Source organism: Gracilinanus agilis, chromosome 1 (assembly GCF_016433145.1).
Source record: "Gracilinanus agilis isolate LMUSP501 chromosome 1, AgileGrace, whole genome shotgun sequence".
NCBI classification, from domain to species: domain Eukaryota; kingdom Metazoa; phylum Chordata; class Mammalia; order Didelphimorphia; family Didelphidae; genus Gracilinanus; species Gracilinanus agilis.
Genome location: NC_058130.1, coordinates 790,095,681 through 790,122,920, shown reverse-complemented (window position 1 = coordinate 790,122,920; position 27,240 = coordinate 790,095,681). Strand labels below are relative to the sequence as shown.

General features: G+C 35.1%; 1 protein-coding gene across 1 annotated transcript in view; it reads left to right on the top strand.

Annotated features, from left to right (window-relative positions):
- Positions 1-27,240, top strand: part of LOC123232475 (vomeronasal type-2 receptor 26-like) — a 56,387-nt gene that overhangs the window by 6,947 nt on the left and 22,200 nt on the right. Inside the window, exons 2-4 of the mRNA XM_044658931.1 lie at positions 2,158-2,486; positions 10,999-11,802; positions 25,891-26,118. Coding sequence (XP_044514866.1) covers positions 2,158-2,486; positions 10,999-11,802; positions 25,891-26,118 — 1,361 coding nt within the window. The remainder of the gene's footprint in view (positions 1-2,157; positions 2,487-10,998; positions 11,803-25,890; positions 26,119-27,240) is intronic.

Sequence of the window (27,240 nt, the reverse complement as noted above, 5' to 3'; positions counted from 1 at the left end):
TGCTATTAGTGTATAAAATCAAAGGTGCTCAACTTGAAATTACAATTTTTTTAAAATCCTTGGATGAAATCAAATAGACAAGCATTTGGCTTTGTTATCTACTATTAATTTAAAATCCTCCAAATATCTCAGGGTTAAGCAATGGTCTAGGAGCCTACAAACCACAATATAATATTACTGATTAGAAGTTTACATCGGAAACATTTTTTCCATTTTGAATTAGAAGATTTGTGTGGAATCATTTATCTTAGAGAAAAATGATTTATGCTCATATTGTGTTTTTTCTAAGTGATATCTTGACTTGTTATTGTTTGCAATACTAATGCTTCTGATTGGGATGTATTCCTTAATGCAAGGAGCTTACAAAAGGTATGAGGAAAATCTAAGAACATTACTCTATATGAGTGCAATATCTAGTTTATGAGCATATTTAGAAACTGATTTTGTTTGACTATAGATAACTTATTTGATAAAATGGAGAATAATTGTCTAGCTTTTTATAAATCCCATCCCAAGTATATTGTTACGATGTAAAGGGTAAAACATATTTTAGTTGAATTTATATATCATCTAATTTATGCATAGAAGCCACATGTCATCTATTAGTTTTGAATAGGATAAGATTCTTAACAGAATCTCATTCTCTTGAGGGAAGATTCAGAATAAAAGTGAATAATAAATAATAGCAAATAATAAACTGTAATACATAATAATAACTAATAGGAGAGAGAAGATAATTAAAAGTGAATAAAGATAATAAATCATGCAAGTGAGATAATGATGATAGAAATGAAAGTTTTTGAAGAAAGTAGAAAAGATCAGATGATTATATATGTCAAATGTTTCTAATTGCTTCTAAAGCATTGAGTATGATCTAATATTAAGTTGCAAAAATCAGTTATATATAAAAGTTTTTATTAGAAAAGCTAAGTCTATAGGTCAAATTATCATAATTTTAACAAATTTCCTTTCAATCTGTTATTGGCAGTTTTCCAAATCAAGTATCTTGTTCAGATAGAAATAAAGAACAACAAAAGTACAGTAAAAATAATTTCTTTAGTGCAGAGGTTCATAATAGGATCTCCTTCACATTAATAAAATTAGAATTGGAGATAGGTCTCAGCATCTGACCTAAGTATTTGTGATATTCAATAGCATATTGTATATCACTATGTCAAATCATATTAAGATATATCTTTCAATCAATTTTATTTAAGATGTTACCAGTGACCTAGACCAAAAGAGAGCAAATCTGGCAGAGAAAGTGCTGGGGACTACCATGACTCCATATGGCCTGAGTAGATGACAGCAATAGAAGATGACTCTAGAAATCAAACATTTGCATCATGAAACTTACAGTCCTTGTACATAGCTAGCTGGACAGTGGGGAAAGGATCACCTATTCCATTCAGATCTCTCCTTTGCATCATTATTTTCTTTGTTTGTAAGCCTCTTTCCCAAAAGAGAAGTGCACCTTTATTGTCTACCTGTTAATTCAGCTATCAATCACTTTTAAATGTCACATTGAGAAACACCTGAGCATCATAGTTAGACCTTCCATGTAATGCTTAGTCAACATATTTGATGTGCTTCATTGGGAAAACTGAGACTCAGTTTCCCTAAGAAGCAGAGGGGGAGTCATGAGAATTTATTTGTCATAATTCCTACATCATGGCTCTGGATTAGAATCAATCCTTGTATGTTAGAAAAAATTACTATTTCTGTACCTGAGGACTGGATCAGAGATTCTCCTCACTGTGCTCCTTTTTACCTTTTCTCTATGCTTAGGAAATTCAAAGAATGGCTTCCTTTTTAATAGAACTTGGTTAATAATTGAAAAGAACAAGGGTTCTTTTCCTGTGTACATGAATTCCATAGAATGGGGATAAGGAGGGATGGATAGTTTGAGTGACCATCTCTCAATTATTTACCAAGTAGACATCTCTTCAAGGAAGGGGATGAATAATGAGCTCCTAAAATTCTATTTGTACACTTATCTAGAGGTCTATTGATATCTTTGATCCTCTGAGAGGACCAATGATCTGTCACTTTATTGGTTATGATGCGGACTTAATTAATAAACTGACATTCTTCCCCAAAATCAGTCTCTCAAGATAATTTTAATTTTAACAATTTATTCTGATAGATTATCTTTGAAAATTTTGTTCTTGGTTTTTTACTCTCTGCTCCTCAGGTGGATGCACAGAAATTACCAGCAGGTTCTGGCTCTAGTATTTGCTGTGGAAGAGATCAACAGGGACCTCAATCTTTTACCTAATAGTTCTCTTGGATTCCATCTCTATAATGCCTACCACAGTGATGAGAGAACCTTGGAGAGCTCCCTGATGTGGCTGTCTGGGCAGGGCCAGCTCATCCCTAACTATAACTGCTTGGGTCAGGACCAGCCTGTGGCTATCATTGGAGGAGCCACATCAGCTCTGTCTATCCAGATGGGGACCCTGGTTGAGCTCTATAAGGTTCCACAGGTGAGGAATACTGAGTTTGCCATCTTCTGTGCTTTGCTAACACCACTAAGTCTTGGGAATAGTTCAGCTGTCCTTCAGTAACTACAAGACTATAAACTGATGATAGAATTTATAAAATCTGGCATGCCTATGGTTCGTAAAGATAAGCTAGAGCAAGCTACCTATTACAGTACAGAAGATCCTGAAGATCCATATGGGCAGCAGCTTTCCTAAAGTCAAGCAGTTCCTTTGTAGCAGAGATAAGATGAGAGCCCAAATGCCCCAGCTTATAGCTATGCTCCTGGTTCAACAAACCACACTGTACATTGCAGAAGGGAGAAGTAGGAAGCAAGTTGATTAATTAGAAGGTCATTTCAGTGGTCCAGATGAGAAGTGACGAGCATCTGAACTAGGTGCTGGCTATGTGAATATAAAGAAAGGAACAAAAAAGGAGCATATAAGTGCTTGATGCATGCTAGTCAGTGGAGATACAAAGGACAAAACACTACCTGCATTTAGTGAGATCACAATCCAAGAGGGCATACGACATGCAGACAGCTAGGTCCATACAAGTTATATATGGGGTAGACTGGAGATCACCTCATGAGGGAGGAAAGAGCTTTAAATGAGACCAGCAAAGGCCTTTTGTAGATGAGATTTTAAATGAGAAAAGAACTTAAAAACTGGGAGGTAGAGAGAAGAAAGATCATTGCAGATAGGGCAACCTGTCAGGGAAAAGGCACAAGGGAAGAATTTGGGGTGGGATCCTTACGGTTGAGGCAGAAAGAATGAGACAAAAGAAAATCAGTCAAGGTAGAGTATGCAGAGTGGAATAAAATGAAAGAAGACTAGAATTGTAGGAAGGGAACAGGTTGTAAAGTGCATTAAAATCCAAATAATTTTGTTTGACCTTAGTGATAACAGAGAAGGACATTGATACAGTCAGACCTATATTCTGGAAGAGTACTTTGGAAGCTTAGTAGAAGGTGGATTTGAATGACTAGAGACCTGAGGTAGCCAGACAAGACAATGAATGTGAGGTATGAGCATCTGTTCTAGGGTGCTGGCACTGTCAGTATAAAGTATACAGAAGATATTACAATGTTACAATTAACAGGATTTTAAAATAGGTTATTTATTTTTTATTTTTTAGAAAAATTTTTTCCATGGTTACATGATTCATGTTCTTGCTCTCTCTCCCCCTACTCCCCAGCCCCCTGTAGCCAACGCACATTTCCACTGGTTTCTTCATGTATCATTGATCAAGACCTATTTCCATATTATTGATAATTGCTCTAGGGTGGTCATTAAGAGTCTACACCCCAAATCGTGTCCGCATCAACCCATGTGTTCAAGCAGTTGTTTTTCTTCTGTGTTTCCACTCCTGCAGTTCTTCTTCTGAATGTGGGTAGCATTTTTTTCCATAAATCCCTCAGAACTGTCCGAGGTCATTGCATTGATGTTAGTACAGAAGTCCATTACATTTAATTTTACCATAGTGTATCAGTCTCTGTGTATAATCTCCTGGTTCTGCTCCTTTCACTCTGCATCAATTCCTGGAGGTCTTTCCAGTTCACATGGAATTCCTCCAATTTATTATTCCCTTAGTATTCCATCACCAGCATATACCAAAATTTGATCAGCCATTCCCCCAATTGAAGGACATACCCTTGTTTTCCAGTTTTTTGCCACCACAAAGAGCACAGCTATAAACATTTTTGTACATGTCTTTTTCCTTATTATCTCTTTGGGGTATAAACCAAGGCTGGATCAAAGGGCAGGCAATTTTTTAGTGCTTTGTGGGCATAGTTCCAAATTGCCATCCAGAATGGTTGGATCAATTCACAACTCCACCAGCCATGCATTAATGTCCCAATTTTACCACATCCCCTACAAAATTCATTATTCTCCCCTGATGTCATTTTAGCCAGTCTGCTGGGTGTGAGGTGATTTGATTTGCATTTCTCTAATTATTAGAGATTTAGAACACTTTCTTGTGTGCTTATTGAGTTTTGATTTCTTTATCTGAAAATTGCCTATTCATTTCCCTTGCCCATTAATCTATTGGGGAATGCCTTGAATTTTTGTACAATTGATTTAGCTCCTTGTATATTTGAGTAATTAAATCTTTGTCAGAGTTTTCTGTTATAAAGATTTTTTCCCAGTTTGTAGTTTCCTTATGATTTTAGTTTCATTGTTTTTGTTTGTACAAAACCTTTTAAATTTAATGTAATTTAAATTATTTATTTTACATTTTCTAATTTTTTCTAACTTACTTGGTTTTAAAATCTTTCCTTTCCCAAAGATCTGACAAGTATATTATTCTGTGTTCCCCTAAATTTCTTATAATTTCCTTCTTTATATTCAAGTCATTCACCCACTCTGAATTTATCTTGGTATAGGGTTTGAGAAGATGATCTAAACCTAATCTCTCCCATATTGTTTTCCAAATTTCCCATCAGATTTTGTCAAATAGTGGATTTTTGTCCCAAAAGTTGGGCTCTTTTTTTTTTGGTGTTTTGCTGATGTTGCTTACCCCAAATCTATTCCACTGATCCTCCCTTCTGTCTCTTAGCCAGTACTATATTGTTTTGATGATCACTGCTTTATAGTAGAGTTTAATATCTGATATTGCTAGGCCACCTTCCTTCACTTTTTTTTTATTCTTCCAAATGAACTTTGTTATAGATTTTTCTAATTCTGTAAAAATGTTTCTTGGTAGTTTGATAGGTATGGCACTAAATAAGTAAACTAATATGGGTAGAATGGTCATTTTTATTATGTTAGCTCACTCTACCATTGAAAATTAGTTAGATTAAGTATTGGAAGAGGAGGATTGAGCGAATGAGGGATCCAAAATGTGTAATATCATTTCTGCTATGCAAAATGGAGAGCATGATGAGTGGTACTCAGCAGTTTAGAATTCTGCAAACCCTCTTTTATTGAATGTAATAAATAACCTGTAATATTATCTTTTCTTTTTTGATAAATCTCACTTTATCCAAAGATCTCCCATGTAAAAAATTCCATGTTCTTCTAATTTTCTTATAATATGACCCTTTATGTCTGAATCATTTTTTACCTTATCTCAGTAGATGGTATGAGAATGTTTCTATACTTAGTTTCTACCGAACTACCACCCAGTTCTCCCAGCAATTTTTGCCAAATAAGAAGTTCTTATTCCAAAAACTTGGATCTTTGAGTTTATTAACACTAAATTAATGTGGTCATTAATGACTAGCTATAGTCTACTACATCTATCCCACTGATCTACCACTCTATCTTATAGCCAATAGTAGGATGCTTTGATGATTGCCACTCTATAATATAATTTGAGATCTGTTATTACTAGGCCAGCTTCTTTCACATTTGTTCTCATTGATATGCTAGATATTGCTAACATTGATATGCTAGATATATGCTAGATATTGGTTCTTCCAGATGACTTTTCTTTGTAACATTTTTTAGCTCTTTAAAAAATGCTTTCGGAGTCTGATTGCTATGGCATGGAAAAAATTAACTAGAATTGTGTTTTTTTTCTTAACTTGGCCTACCAAAAATAATTAATGTTTTCAGTTTTCTAGATATGGCTTTGTTTCTTTTAAAAGTATTTTGTTATTATGATCTCATAGTTCCTGGTTTTATCTTGATAGGTAGAAGAAGTCCAAGTATTTTAATTTGTCTACAGTTATTTTAAATGAAATTTCTCTTTCGGTCTCTTGGTATTCGATTGTACTACAAATATATAGAGAAATGTTGGTGATTTTATTATGCATTCTGTGACTGCATAAATTATTAGTTATTTCCACTAGTATTGATATCCTTTTCACAGGAGCTAGGAGCACACTCACAATCTAGAAAATCCATGTAAAAATTGTTTCTTTTATTGAGTTTTTACAGTACCTTATTGTAAATTTAACATTAAGTAAAAATACATTTCCAAACTTTTCCTATGTCATTTACTTGTCTTCATGTATCATCTGGGGTTTTGAAAAACAACCCCCAAATTCTCAATTAATTCCTTTTGATGAGTTTCAAAAAATCAAAACTGCAATGGAGAAAGTTATGACATAGAAGGGTTATCTATATTTTAATTGATTCTTTTGGATTCTCCAATTATAATATTCTATCATCTACAAATGATGATAGCTTTGTTTGCTCATTGTCAACTGTAATTCCATTAGTTTTTTTTCTTCTCTTAACTCCACTGTTTTTGTTTTACTATTTTCTCCAGTAACTAATTTAACTGCTTTAAAACCATGGATGCTATTTCATTTGGTATGTATATGTTTAGCAATAAAATTAATTCTTTGTCTATGATAGCTTTAATCAAGATATAGCTTCCTTTTATCTCTTTTAATTAGATATATTTTTATTGTTGCTTCATTTGAAATCATGATTGCTACCCTTGCTCTTTTTAACTTTGCATGAAGTATAAGAAATTCTGCTCCAATCCCTTATTTTTACTCTGTGTGTTTCAGGTGTGTTTCTTACAAATATGTTGTAAGATTCAAAATTTTTATTCACTTCTTCCCTTTCTCTGTCTCAGTCTCACTGTCTATTTCTCTGTCTCTCTGTCTCTCTGTCTCTGTAACTCTCTCCCTCTCTCTTTGTCTGTCTCTCCTTTTATCCCTGTCTCTTAAAAAACTGTTTTGTTTCTGATCACCACGTCCCTATGTCTACTTTCCCTTCTATCATATCCCTTTCTCTCATCCATGTGTCTTATTATTTCTTTCTATAGCAAGATAGATTTCTATACTCAGTCGACTATATATATTATTCCCTCTTTGAGACAATTCTGGTGAGAATAATGTTCAAACATTGTCCATTCTCATATTCTTCACCATAAAATTCTTCCTTTTGCACCTCTTTTATATGAAATTATTTACCGCATTCCAAAAATCCCTTCATCTTCTGCCAGTACCTCACTCTTTTACACCCTTTTATTTTTTAAATTATCCCATTATAATTAAATAATACCCTCTATCTATGTAGACTCATTCCAACTGGCCTAATAATAATAAAGTTCTTGTTAATAAGCAGCATTTTCCCATGTGGAAGTATAAACAGATTAACTTTATCGAATCCCTTTTAATTTTTTTCTTGTTTGCCTTTTTTGCTTTTCTCACATCTTGCATTTGAAAATCAAATTTGTCTTCAACTCTGTTCTTTTCATCAGAAATGCTTGAAAATCCCCCACTTCATCAAATATCCATGTTTTCCCCTGAAGGATTATATTCATTTTTGCCAAGTGTTTTTTCCAAAAAAGTATTTCAGATTTTCTTTTCTTGTGTCATTCTTTTAACATGATTTTATTGTTTCTTACTGTTTCATGGAGTCATATACTTCTACTGATCCATTCAAATTTCTAAGAAACTATTTTCTTCAGTGAGCTTTTGTACCTCCTTTAAAATTTGTGCATTGTTACTTTTTAAGAAATTCTTTCTTTCAGTGAATTTTTATACCTCTTTTTTCCATTTGGGAGGTTCTACTTTTAACAAGTTCTTCAGTTTGATGGATTTTTATGTCTTTTTAATTTTTTTGCTGTTTGGCTAATTCTATTTTTCAGGTGTTATTTTATTCATTAATTTTGTACAGCTTTTATCTGTTACAGTATCTATCTCATTCTCAAAGGGGAATGGAGAGGCACTGTCCCCCGCTTCAAGTTATTTATGTTGCTATATTCAGAGATAGTTCTGTGGGTCTGTAAATTTTTTATTCTTCCAAGGTGGCATATATAAGGAGAGATGTGGTTTCTGTTCTTGGCCTAGGATCTAGGTTATGAGTGACCATAAGCACACTTTTCCATCCTGGAATTGTCAACATGGTCCTTGATATTATCTGTCAACAAATGCTTCAAGGTTAGTGATCATCCTTGACCTGGGACTCTGACCAAGGTACACATGTGGGCTATGAAATTGAGACCTGCAAAAAGTTTCAATAAAGGTTCCTCTCTAATCTTCTTCTGACCAGTTGTTCTATCCCCTTTCTGTCTATGAGCTGAATTTTCCTGACAACTTCTAAAAATGTCCAATGAGGTAATATTGTTTAATTCCCAATCTTCATTAATTCTACCTTTCCAGAATTCAATTTGTAGTATTATTTTAAAATTGTTTGGTATGGGGTGGGGAATTTGGGAGTGCTCTGGTGACTCCCTGTATTCCCTCACTGTGACTGTTAGAAACATTGCACTTTAGAACTGTTGCACTATCTCTAAACTGCTCTAGTTCACCTAAGGTCTTTTCCTCTCATACAATTTCATATCCTTGATATCATGCAAGCTTTAAATTATTCCTACTTTAAGGGGTTCATCTATTAAAAGGATTCATATAGGTAAATAAAGAACAGATACAAAAAATTAAGTGTCAGATCTTTCATACCTGTTAAATAACACCATCTTAAAGACTGTCGAGATATCACTTTAAGATTTGGAACTTATGCTCAACTAAAGTCCTTGGGCTGATTCAAAATAATTGCTAACAAAACAGTTCTTCATCTTTCCCTCCCTTTCATGTCAACCTATACTACTTTAACCACTAATTTTATTTTATTTTTAATATCAATTTGTCACACTCTCTTCTGCCTCCTCTACCTTTCAGAAGGCAAAAAAGTTTTGAAAACATATATAGAAATACAAGACAAATGTCTGCATTAGTTATGTATTAGGGTGAGGGAGTAATAGAATAAAATATACTTTAATCTCTACACTGAGTTCATCAGCTCTGTTCCTAAAAGTGAATACTATATTTCATCATGAGTCATTCAGAGTTGTGGTTGATCACTGTATTGATCAGTCATTAAATCTTTCCTGTTACATTATCATTGTAATACTTCTTTTACTGTGCATTTTTTTGTTCTTTTCACTTCATTTTGCTTTAGTTCATGCAAGGCATCCCTGCTTTTTCTGAAAATATTTCATTTATCATTTATTTCAAAATAATAATATTCCATCACTTTCACATTCTATAACTTGTTCATTTTTTCTCTAACTGATGAGCATTCTCTGAGTCTACAGTTCTTTGCCATCACAAAAAGAGTGGCTATGAATAGCATTCTACAAATTAATCATTTTTGATCCCTTTGCAGTATGTCTAGTAGCCTTGTCTTTGACTCAAAGAGTGTTCATTATTTTCTAACTTTTGAAGTACATTTCCAAACTGTTTTCAAGAATGGCTAAAACATTCCTTGGTGCCAGCATATGTGCAATATCATGTCAGTTTCCCCAAAGTTTTTCCAACTTTTAACATTTCGTTTCATTATTCACTTTGCTGATCAGGTAAGCATGACATGGAGCCACATCGTTGCTTTAATTTATGTTTCTCTAATGATGCTTGAGTTAAATGATTATTTCTCACAGCTCAGGGTTTCATCCTATGACAACTACATGTTTGTATGATTTAATTATTTATCAGTTGGGAAATTATTATTGGTAAAAAAGTGAATCAATTCCTAAAGTACCTTGAAAATTAAACTTTTCTCAAACGAACTTATTTCAAATATTTTCCCCAATTACCCATTACCCTTCTAATTTTATCTAACTTGGTTTCGTTTCACCAAAACTTTAATTTTATGTAATCAAAATTGTCATTTTATCTTCTGTTATCCTCACCATCCTTGGCTTGATCATGAATTCTTTCCCTATCCATAGATCTGAAAACTATTTTTCTCTTTGATCCTCATATTTGTTTTTTTTGTTATTTTTAATATCTATTGTCTATCTATTTGTAGATTATCTTGATATGTAGTGTAAAATCTTCTTATATATGTAATTTTAAAACTGCTAAGAAAACTGAAAATAAGTTTGTTTTTCAGTTTCCTTACCAGTTTTTGTTGTTAATAGTGAGCTCTTACTACTAATCACTGGGGTCTTTAGATTTCTCAAATAGCTAATGTGATCATTTACTTCAGTAATTTGTGTAGCTTCTCTGTTCCATTGACCAACCTGTATTTAGATCTTAAGATCTGGTAATGCTAAGTTCTTCTTAATTTTTTCTTTAAATCTTTTGTATAATTTTCATTTTAAATTTAACTTAATTAAATTAAATTTTAATTTAAAAATTTTTAATTTTTTTCATAGTTTCTATTCAAATTATTGATATTTTGTTCTACTAGGTAAATTTAATTATACATTTCCCAGACATATGAAGGAATATATTGGTAATTTGAAAATGAATAGGGAATTTAATTTAGATATCATTGCAAATATAAGCTGATCATTCTTTCTTGTTGTTTTTTTTAACTAAAAACCCTTACCTTTCATCTTCAAATCAATGTGTGTATTGATTCCAAGGTAGAAGAGCAATAAGGGCTAGGCAATGGGGGTTAAGTGATTTACCCAGGGTCACATGGTATAAAGAGTCTGAGCTCAGATTTGAATGTAGGACCTCCTGTCTCTAGACCTCAGGTAATTCTTATATCCACTATTATTCTTCTAAAACAAGGTAATTTATTAACAGTTTGTCCTTTGCTGAAATTTCCTAAACTATATCAAAAGTGCAGAAACCAAAATGCCCCATGTTTCTTTCAAATACAGATCAGCTATGGACCTTTTGATTCTCTCCTGAGTGACAAGGCCCAGTTTCCTTCTCTCTACCAGCTAGCCCATAGGGACTCCTTTCTGTCCCGTGGTATGGTCCAACTAATGCTACATTTTGAATGGACGTGGGTAGGCCTGGCAACCACAGATGATATGAGAGGTGAGGAATTCCTCTGGAACTTAAGAGGGGATATGGTCAAGAATGGCATCTGTCTGGCCTTCACAGAAAAGATCCCTGTCAGTGAGAGACGACACAGTGAATCCCAGGATATGTTCGTAATGCGTATTATACAATCCTCAGTTAAAGTCATCATCATTCATGGTGACACAGATTCACTCATGATCCTTAGATATTCACAGCCTATTCATGTCTACCTTGGGAAAGTGTGGATCACCACTTCTCATTGGGACATCACCATGAGACCCCAAAGAAATGATGGCTACGCTTTCCATGGAGCACTTTCATTTTCACACATGTCAAATGAGATACCTGGTTTCAAGAGCTTTCTCAGGACAGTGAATCCTGTCCTATATCCAGAGGACATTTTACTTAAGGAGTTCTGGTGCTCTGCATTCAAGGATCAAGAGAAACTTGAAAATCAGGGGCAAAATATGTGTTCACTAAATGCCTCCTTAGAGGCTCTGCCTCTGCACATCTTTGACATGACTATGTCTGGTCTGAGTTATACCATCTACAATGCAGTGCATGCTGTAGCCAGGGCCCTCCATGAAATGCTTCTGGTGACATCAAAGAGAGGATCTGTAAGACATGGAGAAAGCTGGGCTCCTCAGCCATGGCAGGTAGTACTAAGGGCCTACAATGTGCCAGCCACTGTGGTAGGTACTGGTATATAGCAATGCATGAAGGAACTGTCATGTTGTTGATGTAGATGGTTCCTTCGCCAATGAAGTTTGCAATTTGTCTATAACATATTATCTTAGTTTTCTAATAAACCCATAATAAATAAACAAATATTTATTGAGGGATTAATAAGTGTCAAGCCCTGTGCTAGATGGTAGAGATAAAATAAAAAAGAATGTAATAACCTCTATAAGGTAATGTAATTAAGTAATTAAGGGGACAGATATGGATGGGAAGAAATCACCAAAGGTGCTCTGGGGAAGGAGGTGAGGGAGTTGTAACATGAAGCAAGGGATTCTATATTGAAGAGGAAATCAGGGTGTGCATTCCAGGCATGGAGAGACTAAGGCAAGCAGAAAAAGTGTCTAGAGATGGGAAACAAAGGCTCTTTTGTGAAGATCCCAGGGGAGCCCTAGTTGACTGGAAAGCAGAGTGCAAAAGGACTTATGTCCAAGAAACCAGGAAAGATAAGTTGGAGTCAGATTGTGAAGTGTGTTAGAAGTTAACAAGTTGATTTTTATAACTTAGTAAATGGTTCCTATTAAAAAGAAGACACTGCTTTTAGGTGGGTCTCACTTGGCACCACTTGGCACTCATTTCAGAAGAGTGGGAATGCAATGGTTCAATCTAGACAAGAGTTAATTTTGATGATCACTTGTGATACATTTCCTAGAACCTGATCTTTGTTCTTGGCTTGTATATATATTCAAACAGAGGATAAATCTGGAAAGAATTGTTACATTACAGAACTGAAATTTCTTAATGTTTTCATTTGTAATAGGGTGGTACTGGGATTGGACCAGATAGGGTCAGTATCAGGATTTTAACTATGGTTTGGGAAGGTGTTATCAAGAAAAGTAAGAGATGATCTTTAAATCTTTAGGTTAAAGGGGGGATAAAGATGAGATAGGTATTAGGAGAAGGAATGAAAGAGATGAGTAAGTTTAGGGAGGAATGGACAAGGTGGTATTTGAATGGTAAGGGTATAGGTGAGGTATTCGGGAGAGGCAGCTAACACACACTAGACACTCAGGCTAGAGACAGAGGACACTGGAGAAATCAACTGAACCCTTTCAGGCGGGAAAGGTACTTCTACAGACACAAGTAATGAGGCCAATCAGAAATGGTTTATATCTGACTTGAGGGCTTTCTTGTCAGTTTCTCAAATCCTCAAAGGAGGAGTCTCAAGGCTCCTAACTGTCACTGAAACTGACGAGAATCCAGGAGGAAGTATCAGGCAACTACTTCCTCCCAAGATGGATGCCTCCAGTTCCCTCAGTAAATAAAAGATAAATAATTCCTTCCCCTTAAACCCTTGCCTAAATCTTCAGCACAATGATTCACCAGAGGTTTTGATTAGGTAACAATGGGGATTTATTAATGTTCAGGGTTAGTCAGAGGGAGAGAAGGGTTTGGGGTTTTTGACAGCTGCTAGGGAGAAACTCAAGATGGGGGACAGTCACAAGAATGGGTTAGACTGAGAGAGAACTTGCTCTCTCAGCCAGGGAAGATTTGGCTGCTTTTAAAGTAGAGGGTATACTAAATCAATAAAGCAAGGGATGGTTAATTCAAGAATGTCCTACTTGCCTATAGGGAAACTAACCCACAAAGTCTATTCACTAAAACCCCAAAGCCACCCTTCCTCCCAAAGCCCACAGGAAAAACAGGAAAAGTAACAGGGGAATAGTCTGGAGAAGGTCAGGCAGAAGTCCAGAGAAAGTAGCTAAGTTCAAATTGTCCAAAGATAAGGCACAGGCCAAAAGCAAAGCCGAAACCCAAACGCAGAGCTCCAGTTGGTCCTTCTGCTCTCCTCAAGCCTCCAGAACCAACTGACTGTCAGGATTCTAAGGTTTAACTGCCAGAAGTTTTCAGTTAACTTTTGCAAGGGCAAAGACTTTATTGCATCTTTGCATTACAGTCTGCTCATTATTCTTTTGAAATTTGCACCTTGCAACATTTTCTAGTTGCTAAGATCTAAGGAGTTACTACTCTTATTCTAAGCTAAATTCTAACTAAGCTCTTATCCCTATCTATGTTCTGCAACATGAGAAAAAGGGTTGCTTACTCCTAAACTATTCTAAGACTAATCTAATCTAAAACTAAGAAGGGTTATGGGAAAGGCATAGGAAAGGAATGCGGACTTGAGTTTTGCAAAAAAATTTGAACAGGAAGGAAAAGCAGATCAAATGCAAACATTCACAAACATTCTTAAAGCTAACATTTGCTAACTAAAACTAATAAATTTTATCTATATATCTATCTAATTTCATGAACTAACAACAAAAGTATCAACTAAGAAAATTTCCTGCAATCTAAGCTTCTAAATTCTAACTCACTTTTTAAAGCTAGTATTTGAACATGTTACTACATTTATGCCTATGTTAGAAAAGTTAGTTAGACTAAGTAAGACTATTATTATTTGTAAGTCTTTTGGTTAAACTATAGACTTAGCTATATACAATATTTACAAAGAAAGTTTAGAAAATTTAGTTTAAAAAGTTTAGAAAACTGTGCCTGTGTGTTAGTAAAACTTATTGCTGAGTGTTAGTAAGCAAAATTTACATATTTACATTTTTACGAGAAATGTCAGGTGATTTGAGTAGAAGGTGTCTGAACCGAAGTAAGAGGAAAAATCTATGCTAAGGCAAGCAAGTTTCTCTCCTAAGTGTAAGTTTGGTGTTTCACATGTATATGTGAAGTCAGAAAATATTCTATGTGTTGTCTAATGCGGCCTATCCGTATAATGAAGTGTTACATACTTACTCCACTGGAATTCTTCTGCAAAGAGGATGTACTGTGTGGATGGAATCTAAAGTGTTGGATGCAGTGAGAATTCTGTTGGGTGTAAGTTATGTTCTTCAAATTCATGTGTCTAACGCTGTTCTGATGTTCCTTTTCACAGTGTAGATGTTCCATACACTGATTGTGTATTCGATCACGGATGTTTTTTGTAGTTCTCAGGTTTGCTGTCCTCGTGAGGATCTGCAAAGTCAACAATGCCTCACTTGTGTCATTTGATGTTACCCTGCACTTGTCAACTTGCACTGGAACTGATGTTTTGGTGTGTTGACTTGTGTCATTTGATGTATCTGAGCTTGTCATCTTGCACTGGAACTGATGTTATAGTGTGTTGACTTGTGTCAGGAACAAAGTTCAAATGTCCATCAAATGTGATTAATCTTTTCTTCTTTCTTTTTTCCTTTATGGTTTAATAAAGATGATCATAGGTAACAAGAGTGTTCGTGATTAAGTCTTTGTGCTTTCATTTAATTGTTGATATCAGTTTCTAGGTCTTTGATTGCAAATCAAACGTTGTGTCTTCTTCTGCCATTGATTCTTTTTCCTTGTCATAATGATTTATCAATGATTCTTCTAAGTTGTAATAGGGATTGGGATAATCATTTTGGTATAAAATTTGGTGTGATATCTGATTGTTCACTGATTCTTGGTCTAATTCTGGTTCTGATTCATGCTCTGATTGTCATTCTGATTGCTGCTCTGATTCTAAGGTTTCATGTATAGGCTGTGGACTTTCTGAGGACTTATATGATTGACTGGTTGGTGCTAGTTGATCTTTGTGCTGTATAATAACTGGGTCTTTTGGTTGTTGTTGGGACATGTCTTTTGCTGGCTAGACATGAGTGATAAGGAACCAAGGATCCCTTCCTTTAATTTTGACTGCACTAGGAGTAGTTAAAATTACCAGGGATGGTCCATGCCTTTTGGGTTCTAACACAGACTTCCTAGTGAAGTTTCTGATATAAACATAATCTCCAGGTTGGAAGTTGTGTAGCCTAAAATCAAAGGGTAATGTTTGATGTATGAAGCCTAATTTATGAGTTGATTTAATCATTGTTTGAGTAATTTTATATATTCATAGTTTGCATTTAATACCCAGATGTGATAATTTGTGAATGCTTTGAGGTGATTTGCCATGGTAAGGTGGATGACCATACAGCATTTTGAATGGTGATAAGTGTGTAATGTTGTTGGGTTGGCATCTGAGGTGGAATAGTGCCAACAGTAATGCATCAGGCCATTTCATGTGAGATTCTGCACAGATTTTGGCTACTAGAGTCTTCAAAGATTTATTCACATTTTCAATTTGCCCATTCAACTGTGGTCTGTATATTGAGTGAAGATGTTGTTTGACTCCTAAGGTCTCATAAACTGTAGCTAAAATCTTATTCCTGAAATGGGACCCAGAATCTGATGCAATATGAAGTGGAATGGAGAATCTGGATATTAATTCTCTCAGTAAGACTTTCACAACAAATGCTGAAGTGTTACATTTTGCTGGAAAAGCTTCTGGCCACTTAGTTAATCTATCCACTATCACTAATGCATGTCTGTAACCTTGACTCCTTGGCATGGTGATGTAATCAATGTGTAAGCATTCTAATGGTGTATAGGCTAGTGGTTTGCCTCCCAGACTGTGGACTTTTGTAATTGTCTGGTTGAATTGCATACAAATTCTGCACCTCTGTGAAACTCTCATAGCAACTTCATATAAGCCCCTTGCATTCCAATACCTATTTATGGAATCTGCCATGGCCAGACTTCCATAATGCCCTTTTGGGTGTAGTGCATTGCAAAAGGTGAAATACAGGGATTTAGGCAACATAGGTTTTCCATTTGCCCCAGCCAAACTCCATTAGCTAAGTATGCACCGTGATGTTTCTTCCAATTCTTCACTTCCTTTGGGGAGTATGCGTTTTTGAGATCATCTTCCTCCACCAAAGATAAGTTCAGAATTGTAAGTGGTCCATACCTCACCGTGTATTTGGCTGTGATATCTACATGTTTGTTCCCTAATTCCACTGGCCCTTGCATCTTGGTATGAGTCTTGCAATGAATGACTGACACTTGGGCTTGTAATTGGATTGCATACAACAACTGATTAATTAAATTCCCATATGCTATCTGTTTACCATTGGATCTTCACAGATGTGTAGACTTTTTCCCTCCAGAGGTAAATCTGGGGTCAGAGTCGCAGGATTTAAGTTTCCGCCCTGGTGAAAAGTTATGTTTTCATTACCCAACAAGATTGGTCAATATTGTGACAGTCTTTGGGAGGTGAATGCTTCTAATGTGGTGTTTCTTAAAGTAGATTCCACCTGGTGTGGGGAAAATACTTTCAGTTTGCTCCCTAATACCAAGGATGAAGATCTTCTAATCATGATGGCTACAGCAGCTATGACTCTTAAACAACTTGGCATACCACAGATCACTGAATCTAATTTGGAGGTATAATGGGCAACTGGTCTCAGGATATTACCAAATGATTGTGTGAGAACACTAGAGGCTATCCCTTTATCCTTGTGTAAGTAAAGGAGGAATGGTTTGCCATGATCAGGGATACCTAAGGTTGGAGCTGCTAGAGTAAGTGATTTTAATTTCTCTATTTCATGGACATGGCCTTTAGTTAATTTTAATGGTTCTGGAACTTCCTTCCTGGTTAGCTCTATCAGAAGTTTTGTGATGAGAGCATAACCTGGAATACAGTTTCTACAGAAGCTTGTTACTCCTATAATTGCCCTGAGCTGCCTCTTGGTCTTAGGTGAACTCAAATTTTGAATATTTTGTGTTCTCTTTTGGGAAATCCTTCTGGAGCCTTTTCCTAGGATGAATCCTAAATAATTTACTTTTTCCATTACTAATTGAAGTTTCATTTTGGAAATTTTATGGCCCCTTTTGCCTACCTCTTTGATTAAGTGTACACTATCAGTATAACAGACTTCATCAGATGGTGACATTAGCAGGATGTCATCAACATAATGTACCATTTTGCTGTTTTGAAAAATGATCGACTCAAGGTCTCATTGTAGGATTTGACAGAAGACCGAAGCTGAATTTGAAAAACCCTGGGGCAAACAAGTCCATTGGATGGATTTGCCTTCCCATGTTAAAGCGAACAGCTTCTGGCTGTCTCTGTGCAGGGGAACAGAGAAGTACACAGAGTCCAGAACAGTAAACCAAGCAGCTTCAAGTGGTATTGCTGCTATGATTGGTGATGGACTTGGTACCATGGCATAGGTATTTTGCACATGGTCATTTATTGCTCTTAGATCTTGTACTAAATGCCATTGAGTCTTCCCATCTACGAGATAATTTGGCTTTCTTTACTGGCATGATTGGTGTTTTATATTGAGAAAAGCCATATTTTAGTATACCCTGCAGCAATAAACTTTCTATAATGGGTTTCATTCCCTCTATGGCCTGTTGGCTAAGTCTGAGGTGAGGAATTCTTAGAGGTAATCCTTCTTTTACCTCTATTTTTACTGGTTCTGCTGATAAAATCCTGCCCACCTCATTTGAATTTTTAGTCCACACGTAATCTGGAATATTGTCAGGAACCTTATAGATGTTGTCATTTGATTGGTATGATGGTTCCTCACTACATGGGTCTAAAAATAAAATGGGATGGTCTTTTAGAGATCTCTTGGGTAGGTGGATATAAATTTGTCCATCCGGTCGACATTGGATGGTGGCAGCCAATTTGCATAGGAGATCTTGTCCCACGATGTTCAAAGGACACGATGGCATCAATAAAAAGGTGTGTTCAAGAATTAGAGGTCTGAATTTTACCATCTTAACTTTTAGCTTCAGGACTTGTTAGGCTATCCCAGAAGCTCCTCTTACCCTCAAAATACCCTGATATTGGCATTCTTCAGGTGGCTCGAGCAAAATGGAACAAGTTGCACCAGTGTCCAGCAGTCCTTCATAGTGTACCCCTCACATTTCTAGGGTAACTGTTGGTTCTCCACTGTCATTGGACTTCACTGGCAGTAGGGGTAATAAAGAATCCTCAGTTTTGTGTGTACATTTATCACTGATTCTGTGTTGCGTATGATTATTTGTATCTAAACCCGAACTTCCTGTAGCACCATCAGGCAAGTTAAGTTTAGAATCAGTAATACAAAAAGCAGGCTTAAAGACCATTCTCTCTTTCTCATCGAGAATTGGAGAGTCATTATCAGCTGTGCAAACTTCATGTTGGCTTTTGCTAAGGGCTGCAGAAATGGAGGTTTGATCTGATTCACCGTCCACTCTGATATTTAAAGAACTGTCATGCCCCAAGTCAGAAATTTTCCCATCGGTAGTATCCAGGAATGCATGGTAGTTAGTGTTCCCTTCAACACTTCTGGTATGACTACTGACTTAAAAGCTGACTGATGTTCCCTATCTTGCCCTGAAGTTTGTGTGACTGAAGTCAGATGTGTTTTGTCTTCAATCACTGAACAAGCTTCATTGCTGATGTTATTAATCACACTGGTTACTGGGGATGACAACTGCTTCCTTTCCCTTCCCTATGCTTCTGGTTGTAATTCTTCAGCTAAGGGGTTGAGAAAGGCGAATGTAGAATTCCTAAACAGTTGCTATCACCCTGCAACTCAGTGGGTTGCACTTTGAAGTCCAAGTTTTTGCCAGCATACTGATTTGTTTGCTCAATAACCTCAATCTGTGACATTGTGTCTGAAGCAAGTGAATGAGATAGAATTTTGGCACTTAACTCCCCCAAGGTTACTAAATGTGTTCTTTTCTGTAAATATTGTAAATCCTTGCCATTATGTTCTTTATCCAAGTTGCCCCTTTGTTTTAGACTTGGAATAAAGAGAGGAGTTTGGGTTTTGATGATTTTGAACAAGATAGCAAAGCTTCATGATGCGAGCTGTTGCAATTGCTTGATTGATCCTTATGCTTCTCATCCAGTGTTTCTGTGATGGAATGAGAAAGCTGATCCCTTATATAATCATCCTTACTATTGCCATAAATTTCTCTGTGCATCTGCATTATTTCTTCCCATTGTTGATTATCTACCACCAACATATCTTTTTTTTTAAACCCTTGAACTTCAGTGTATTGTCTCATAGGTGGGAGATTGGTAAGGGTGGGCAATGGGGGTCAAGTGACTTGCCCAGGGTCACACAGCTGGGAAGTGGCTGAGGCCGGGTTTGAACCTAGGACCTCCTGTCTCTAAGCCTGACTCTCACTCCACTGAGCTACCCAGCTGCCCCCAACATATCTTGATATTGTGTGTAGCTTGCTTTAGACACCTGTTCTGTTTTTCCCAGATTTTCAATTCTACTTTCTTCTTTCAGTCTAAACACCATCACACCCAAATTACAATGATTAGAACTTTTTGAATTAGGAATCTCAATTCATAATGATTTTGGCTTCATTCCCATCTGTATGTATCTTTCCATGTCTTCTAAAGTTGTGGATTGGCTAAATTTTTTACATGTGTGGCTACAGCACAAACCTTCATGTTTGCTTTCTTCATTTCTCTTTGTGTCATGATTGTTTTTTGACCACTTCGAATTATAATAGGTCCTTCTATTTCCTCTGTCTCTTTTATTATAGTTTTCATTTTTGGAGAAATCAATTTGTTGTTTGAATCTACAAAAACGGATAATATGGCCTAAATGCCCACAAAGATAGCATCTAGGGGAAGATGATTTTGGTTTTTGGGTGTTAACTGTAGGTTGCCTGTATTGATTTTGGCTCCTACTAGTTTGGAGGGCAAAATATTTTACCTCCTCAATTTCTTTCTAGCATTTTGCTTCTTTCAATTGTCTTTTTAAATCAGCTATCATTTTGTCTTTGTCTGAGTCTGTCTGTCTTGCAATCCTTGCTTCTTTCTGTTTTGAGCATGTTGCCTTACATCGTCCAGTGGCAGTGATTCCCACTATGGACAATTCTGTCTAAAGTAGTTTTGTATTGGGATTGATGTTCTCTTTACAAATTGCCTACGGATATGGTCTATGGTGTCCTGGGCATGTGTATCATGTAGACCAAGGATTGTCTCAGCTGCCTCATTTACTCAATTCAGAAAACTAATTGGGTGTTCTTCTTCTCCCTGTTTTAACTTCTCAAACTTTTGCCAAGAATTTGGTCTTTTTGCATGAATTCTCATTGCCTCAAGTAAATCCTTTCTGCACTGAATCAAGTACTTAAGGTTTGCGTGTTGTGTGAAATCTAGATCCTGATGAACTAATGGTCATGCTGTCAAATTTGGGTTTGTCCTTGTTTTGTTCAGGAATTTTTCCTTTTCTGAGGAAGAGTACAATTCCAATAGAAACCTGTTCAGGCAGAGCCTGGTCTGGGACCAATACACAGATAACAAATCACCATAGTGGGAGTGTACTTTATTAAAGTAGGGAAAGGTTGAGAGGGTAGGGGGAAATCTTAACAGTGGGATTACTAACCAAAGTACCCCAAAACTGAAATCTTCACATGAAGAATCTTCTTAGAGTTAAGGTCCTACACTGACTCCCTGACATATTAAGTTGTAATCCCAGTCCCTGTATATCTAGTCTTCCCTACCCCTCTTGGTTATGGGAGATACTGGCAAATACCAGATCAGGCAGGGATCCAGGGACAGATCCTAAGCCAAGATGGATTTGGACTTTATCTTATAGACAATTGCAGATGACTCAGGACAGAGACACCTTCCTCAGATCTTCTTCAGGACCCATAGCACCAAATCAACAACACAGCAATAACACAGGATTGAGTCAAATTCTGAGAACTTGACATCCACACCCTCCAGGATCAAATCCAGAGAGAAACAGATAGCCTAACAGTCCATGAGGTTTTTTCAGCTTAACCCCCTTTCCCAAGATTCCAGAATTCTCTCTTCTGCTAGTCTCATGCCATTGTGTTCTGCAAGCCTAAACTCATCTTTTCCTTATAATGCAGTTGAACAAAAAAGTTTAATGTTTCCACACTAGGGATTGTAAAATCAATTAGCAAGAATTTATCAGACAATATTATGTGCTAAACAATGAAGACACAAAGATAAAAATTAATGAGTTTCTATTCTCAAGGAGCTAATTATTTTTTTCAGAAAGAATCTATTTACATGTAAATATTTTAGAATAAATATAAATAAATGAGGCAAAAGTTTAGTCTAAATTTATTTATCTAAAGGATGAAATGAGTACATTTTATTGGGAAATAGTCCATGGAAAAACAGGAGAGAGAAGATGTAATGTACGGTTCAGGCCATAGCAAAAAAGAAAGGTTAGCTTCAAAATGCTGTATGAAGGAAGTAAGATGAAATACCATGGTCATTTCTTTCTTTTAAATTTTTTTCTTTTTCATAAATTACATTCCACCATGAAGTCACTAGGACATATTCCAAATTGTTAGTATGCACAGTTGCCATAGTATCTTTCCCACAATTAAAATAGAAGGTCAGGAAAAAATTGTCATTTCTCTTTCAAAGAAACTGGATGCCTTGACCCCAAGAAACAAGAAATGACCTGATATGGCTGAGAATATACAAAGTCTCTGGATCCATCCCAGATGTAATTTAATCTATATAAAAGTTTATTTATTTATTGAACTGCATAAATGTTTATATGTTTGTGTATATATAAAACTGTTTTACAAATTTCAGTTTACCAGTTCTTTGCTTGGAGGTGGACATACACATCATTCATCAAATAATATTTTTAGTGCTATCTGTAATATTCTCTTGGTTCTGATCATTTCACTTCTTAATTTCATGTAGGTCTTTCTATCATCATTTTTTTTTACCTCACAATAATATTCCATCACGATCGTATGCCACAACTTGTTTAGCCATTTCCCAATTGTTGAGCATCCCTTCAATTTCCAGTTCTTTGCCATCACAAAGAGGCCTGCCTATAAATATTTTAGAATAAATTGGTTCTATTTTTCCCCATGATCACCTTAGGAAATAAACCTAACAGTATTGTTACTGGAAAAAAATGTGCACACAGATTTGTAACACTTGGAGCATAAATCCAGATTGCTCTAGAAAATTATTGGATCAGTTCACAGTTTCACTAACAGTGTATGTCCCAATTTTTCTACATTCCTTCCAACATTTTTCATTTTTCATTTTTCATTTTTAACCAATCTGGTAGATGTATAACGCTATCTCAGAGTTATTTTCGTTAGCACTTTCTATTTAATTATGACTTAGAGCATTTTATATAGTTCTATATAGCTTTGATTTCTTCATTTAAAAACTGTGATCATATTTTTGACCATTCATCAAATGGGGAATGGCTCATATTCCTATATATTTGACAACATTATTTGTTGTTGTATTTTAGACATGAGACCTGTATTTGATAAACTGTGTATAAAAATTCCCCAAATTACTGCTTTCCTTCTAAACTTGGCTATATTATCTTTATTTGTACTGAATCTTTTTTTAATTTCATGTATTTAAAATTTTCATTTTACATCTCAAAATTCTTTCTTCCTCTTATTTATTTATTAATTCTTATGTAATCCATAAATTTCATAGGTGACATGTTCCTTATTCTTCTCATTTGTTTGTAATAGCTCCCTTTATACTTCAGTCATGTATCAATTTTGATATTATCCTTCTAAATGGTGTAAGATATTGGTCTATATCTAAATTCTGCCAGACTACTTTCAAGTCTTCCCCAAAATTTTTACCAAATAGGGAATTCTTATCCCCCAAACCTGTATTTTTACTTTTGTTAAATGCAAGATCACTGCAACCTTTTACAACTCTTGGTTGTATGTCTGTTCCATTCTATTGATCTGTTTTTCAATTTCTTAGCCAATATCAGTTAGCTTTGATAATTACTGCTTTGTAATATATTTCAAAATCTGATAGTCTTTGAGCTCATTCCTTTATATTTTTCATTCATTCCCTTGAAATTTTTGACCTTTTGGTTTTCCAAATGAATTTTCTTATTCTTTTTCTAGTTTAATAAATTTTTTTTGGTAATTTAATTGGAATGGCATTGAATATGTAGATTATATATGATTATTATTTTAATTCTTTTTACTCTCCCCCTATGAATGATTAATTCCCAAATATTTAAATCTGAATTTTTTTTAATATTTTTAAAAATACTTTTAAAAATTGAAAGTATTTTAAAATTATGTTCATGTACTTCTTGAGTTTGTTTTGGCAGATATATTAGGAATTTTATTCTATCTCTGGTTAGTTTAAATGGACAATCTCTTCTCTTAAGGCAGTGTTAGTAGAAATGCTAGTGATTTATATGAGTTTCTTTTATATCCTTCTACTTTACTAAAATTATTGATAGTTCAGCTAACTTTTAGTTGAATCTCTAAGACAATACACATACATGCATAATATATGCATATATAATAAATATATTATATTGTATTATATATATATAAATAGAAATATATGAAAATAGTTTGTTACGTTTGACCATTGTGATTCCTTCAATTTCTTTCTTTTCTCCTGCTGCTATTGCTAGCATATTCAAGACAATATTAAATACTATTGGTGATAATGAGCAGCCTTGTTTCAGTGCTGATCTTATAGGCAAAGTTACTAAAATTATCATTTTAGATAATGTTTGCTGTTAGTTTAAAATATATGCTGCTTATCATTCTAAGAAAATTTCATCATACCTATGCTTTCAAGTGTTTTTTTCAAAAGCTTTTTTCTGCATCTATTAATATATTATTTTTTGTTGAAATAATTATTTTAATAGTTTTCCTTATATTAAACTATCCCTACATAACTGGTATCAATTATTTTGGAACACAATGTACTATCTTTGTGATAAAATGTTGTCATTTTCCAGCTAATGTTTTATTTATGATTTTTGTATCTACATTAATTAAATGGAACTATAATTGTCTTCGTCTGTTTTTGCTCTTCTTGGTTCAGGTATCAGCACTATACCTGTTTCAGGAAAGGAGTTTGACAGGACCTCTTTACCTATTAGACTAAATTTATTTAATATTGGAATTAGATAATCCCTAAATCTTTTACAAAATCTACTTGTAAATCCATCTGGCCATGATGAATTTTTCTTAGGAAGTTCATTTAAAGCCTACTCAATTTTTTTAAAAGAAAAGTTTATTTAGATATTATATTTTTTCCTCCATCAGTCTAGTCATTATATATTTTTGTAAGTATTCTTCTACTTCATTTCACTTGTTAATTTTTTGGCAACTAATTTTGCAAAATAACTCCTAATAATTGCTTTGATTTTGTCTTCATTAATAGTACATTCAATCTTTTAATTTTTGATATTAGTGATTTAATTTTCTTCTCTCTTTTAAAAAAACTTATTAATTCATAATTAATACACACAGAACATTTTGTTGGGTTTTTCACAAAACCATAAAAAAGTATTTACTAATTCATTGGTTTTCCTACATCGTTTTGTTATCCTCACTTTTAATTGTTAGGATTTCTGATTTAACATTTAATAGAGGATTTTTAATTTGTTCTTTCTTAGGTTTTTTATTAGTATACTCAATTTATAGCCCTGTTCTCTTTTTATTTTATTGAGAGAATACTTACAGATAGAAATTTTCATTTAATTACTGCCTATCATTTTCAATATTCTTAGCTCCTATAGTTTCTCCAGAGGCAAACATAAGAAGTTTCCTACTCTTCTGTCTTGGAGCCATAATCAGGAATTCCAGTCTCCCAGGGTTCTTGTCTCCCTCCAGTCCTACTGACATGTATATTCACTCCTTCTCTTCCACAGTCACAACTTAATACATTACTTAGGCAGTGTAGGTAGGCCCTGGGATCTGCAATATGTTTATTCAGTTGTTAGATTACCAACCAGAACCTTCCCAGCTTCTTCTCAATTTCCCTTATGTTGAACAATTCTTTCTCCCAAACACCTAACTATTCTTGTTACTTTAAAGTTTACTCAAAGACAGTATTTTAACTATGTGTAGGAGAAATTGGAGAGTGAGGTAATCTGGCCTATTCCACCATCTTCCCACAATGCAATCATTTTGATCAACATCTATTGAACATTTACTACTGTAAACAAAAAAAAAAATTTTGGTTCTTGGTATTAATAGCAAGAAAGCATGTCATAACAGTGCAGTATTAACTTTCTAGATGTGTTTTCCCCCAGAAACCAGGATGTTTATTACCCCACCCAACAAGAGCACAAAATTTAGATCATAAGTCCAAGGATTTGCAGTTAGCCAATAGGTCCTATTTTAGTAACAGCTCTGCCCTCGGGCAGCAGGAAATGAATGATATTTCTCCTCTCTTTCAGCTCCATTCCTTTCTGAAGAACATCCAGTTTAACAACAGTGCTGGTGAGCAAGTGTTTCTGGATGACACAAGAAGTTCTGAGGCCCAATATGACATTATGAACTACTTGTTTTTCATAAATGAGACTGAAGTTCTGGTGAAAGTAGGACAGTTTATTCCCAATGCTCCACTTGGTCAGGATTTCACCATTTCTAAGGAGGCCATAGTGTGGGGCTGGTTCGAGTCAAAGGTCAGAAACATTGATTATATCATCTACATAAGGTGCTTTTTGGATTTGGAAATTTTGCATAACTGTTATTACATATTTTTATTCACTGATGCATATTCAGATTCTATAGAGAAAAGCTTCCTCTGATACCTGTCTCCCATTCCTTCCAAAATTTTCAGGAATAAATAGCAAGTAGTCAATCAAGCTGATATTCCCACATTGTGCAATATTTCATGTGCTACCTTATATCAAAGGATCCATTCACTTGACATTATATTTATTTTATTTTTTATTTTTATTTTGAATGTTTTCCCCTAGTTACATATTTCATGCTCTTTCCCTCTCCTCCAAGCCCCTCTAACTCCCCTTAGCTGACACACAATTCCATTGGGTTTTATATATATATCATTGATCAAGACCTGATTCCATATAATTGATAGTTGGACTAGAGTTATCCTTTAGTGTCTACATCCCCAATAATATCCCCAACAGCCCATGTGTTAAAGCAGTTGTTTTTCTTCTTTGTTTCTCCTCCCACAGTTCTTCCTCTAAATGTGGCTAGTTTTCTCTCTCATAAGTCACTTAACCTTGCTCTGGATCTTTACATTGCTGCTAGTAGAGAAGTCCATTATGTTTGATTGCACCACAGTGTATCAGACTCTCTGTACAATGTTCTAGATCTGCTCCTTTCACTCTGCATAATTCCTGGAGGTCATTCCAGTTCACATGGAATTCCTCCAGGTCTTTATTCCTTTTAACACAATAGTATTCCACCATCAACAGATACCATAAATTGTTCAGCCATTCCCCAATCTAAAGACATTCTCTCATTTTCCATTTTTTTCCACCAAAAAGAGCAGAGCTATAAATATTTTTGTACATGTCTCTTTCCCTATGATGTCTTTGGGGTATAATCCAAGCGGTGCTATGGCTGGATCAAAGGGCAGGCATTCTTTTATAGACCTTTGAGCATAGTTCCAAATTGCCATCCAGAATGGTTGGATCAGTTCACAACTCCACCAGCAATGCATTAATGTCCCAATTTTGCCACATCCCCTCCAACATTCATTACCCTCCCCTATCATTTAAGCCAATCTTCTAGGTGTGAGGTGATACCTCAGAATTGTTTTGATTTGCATTTCT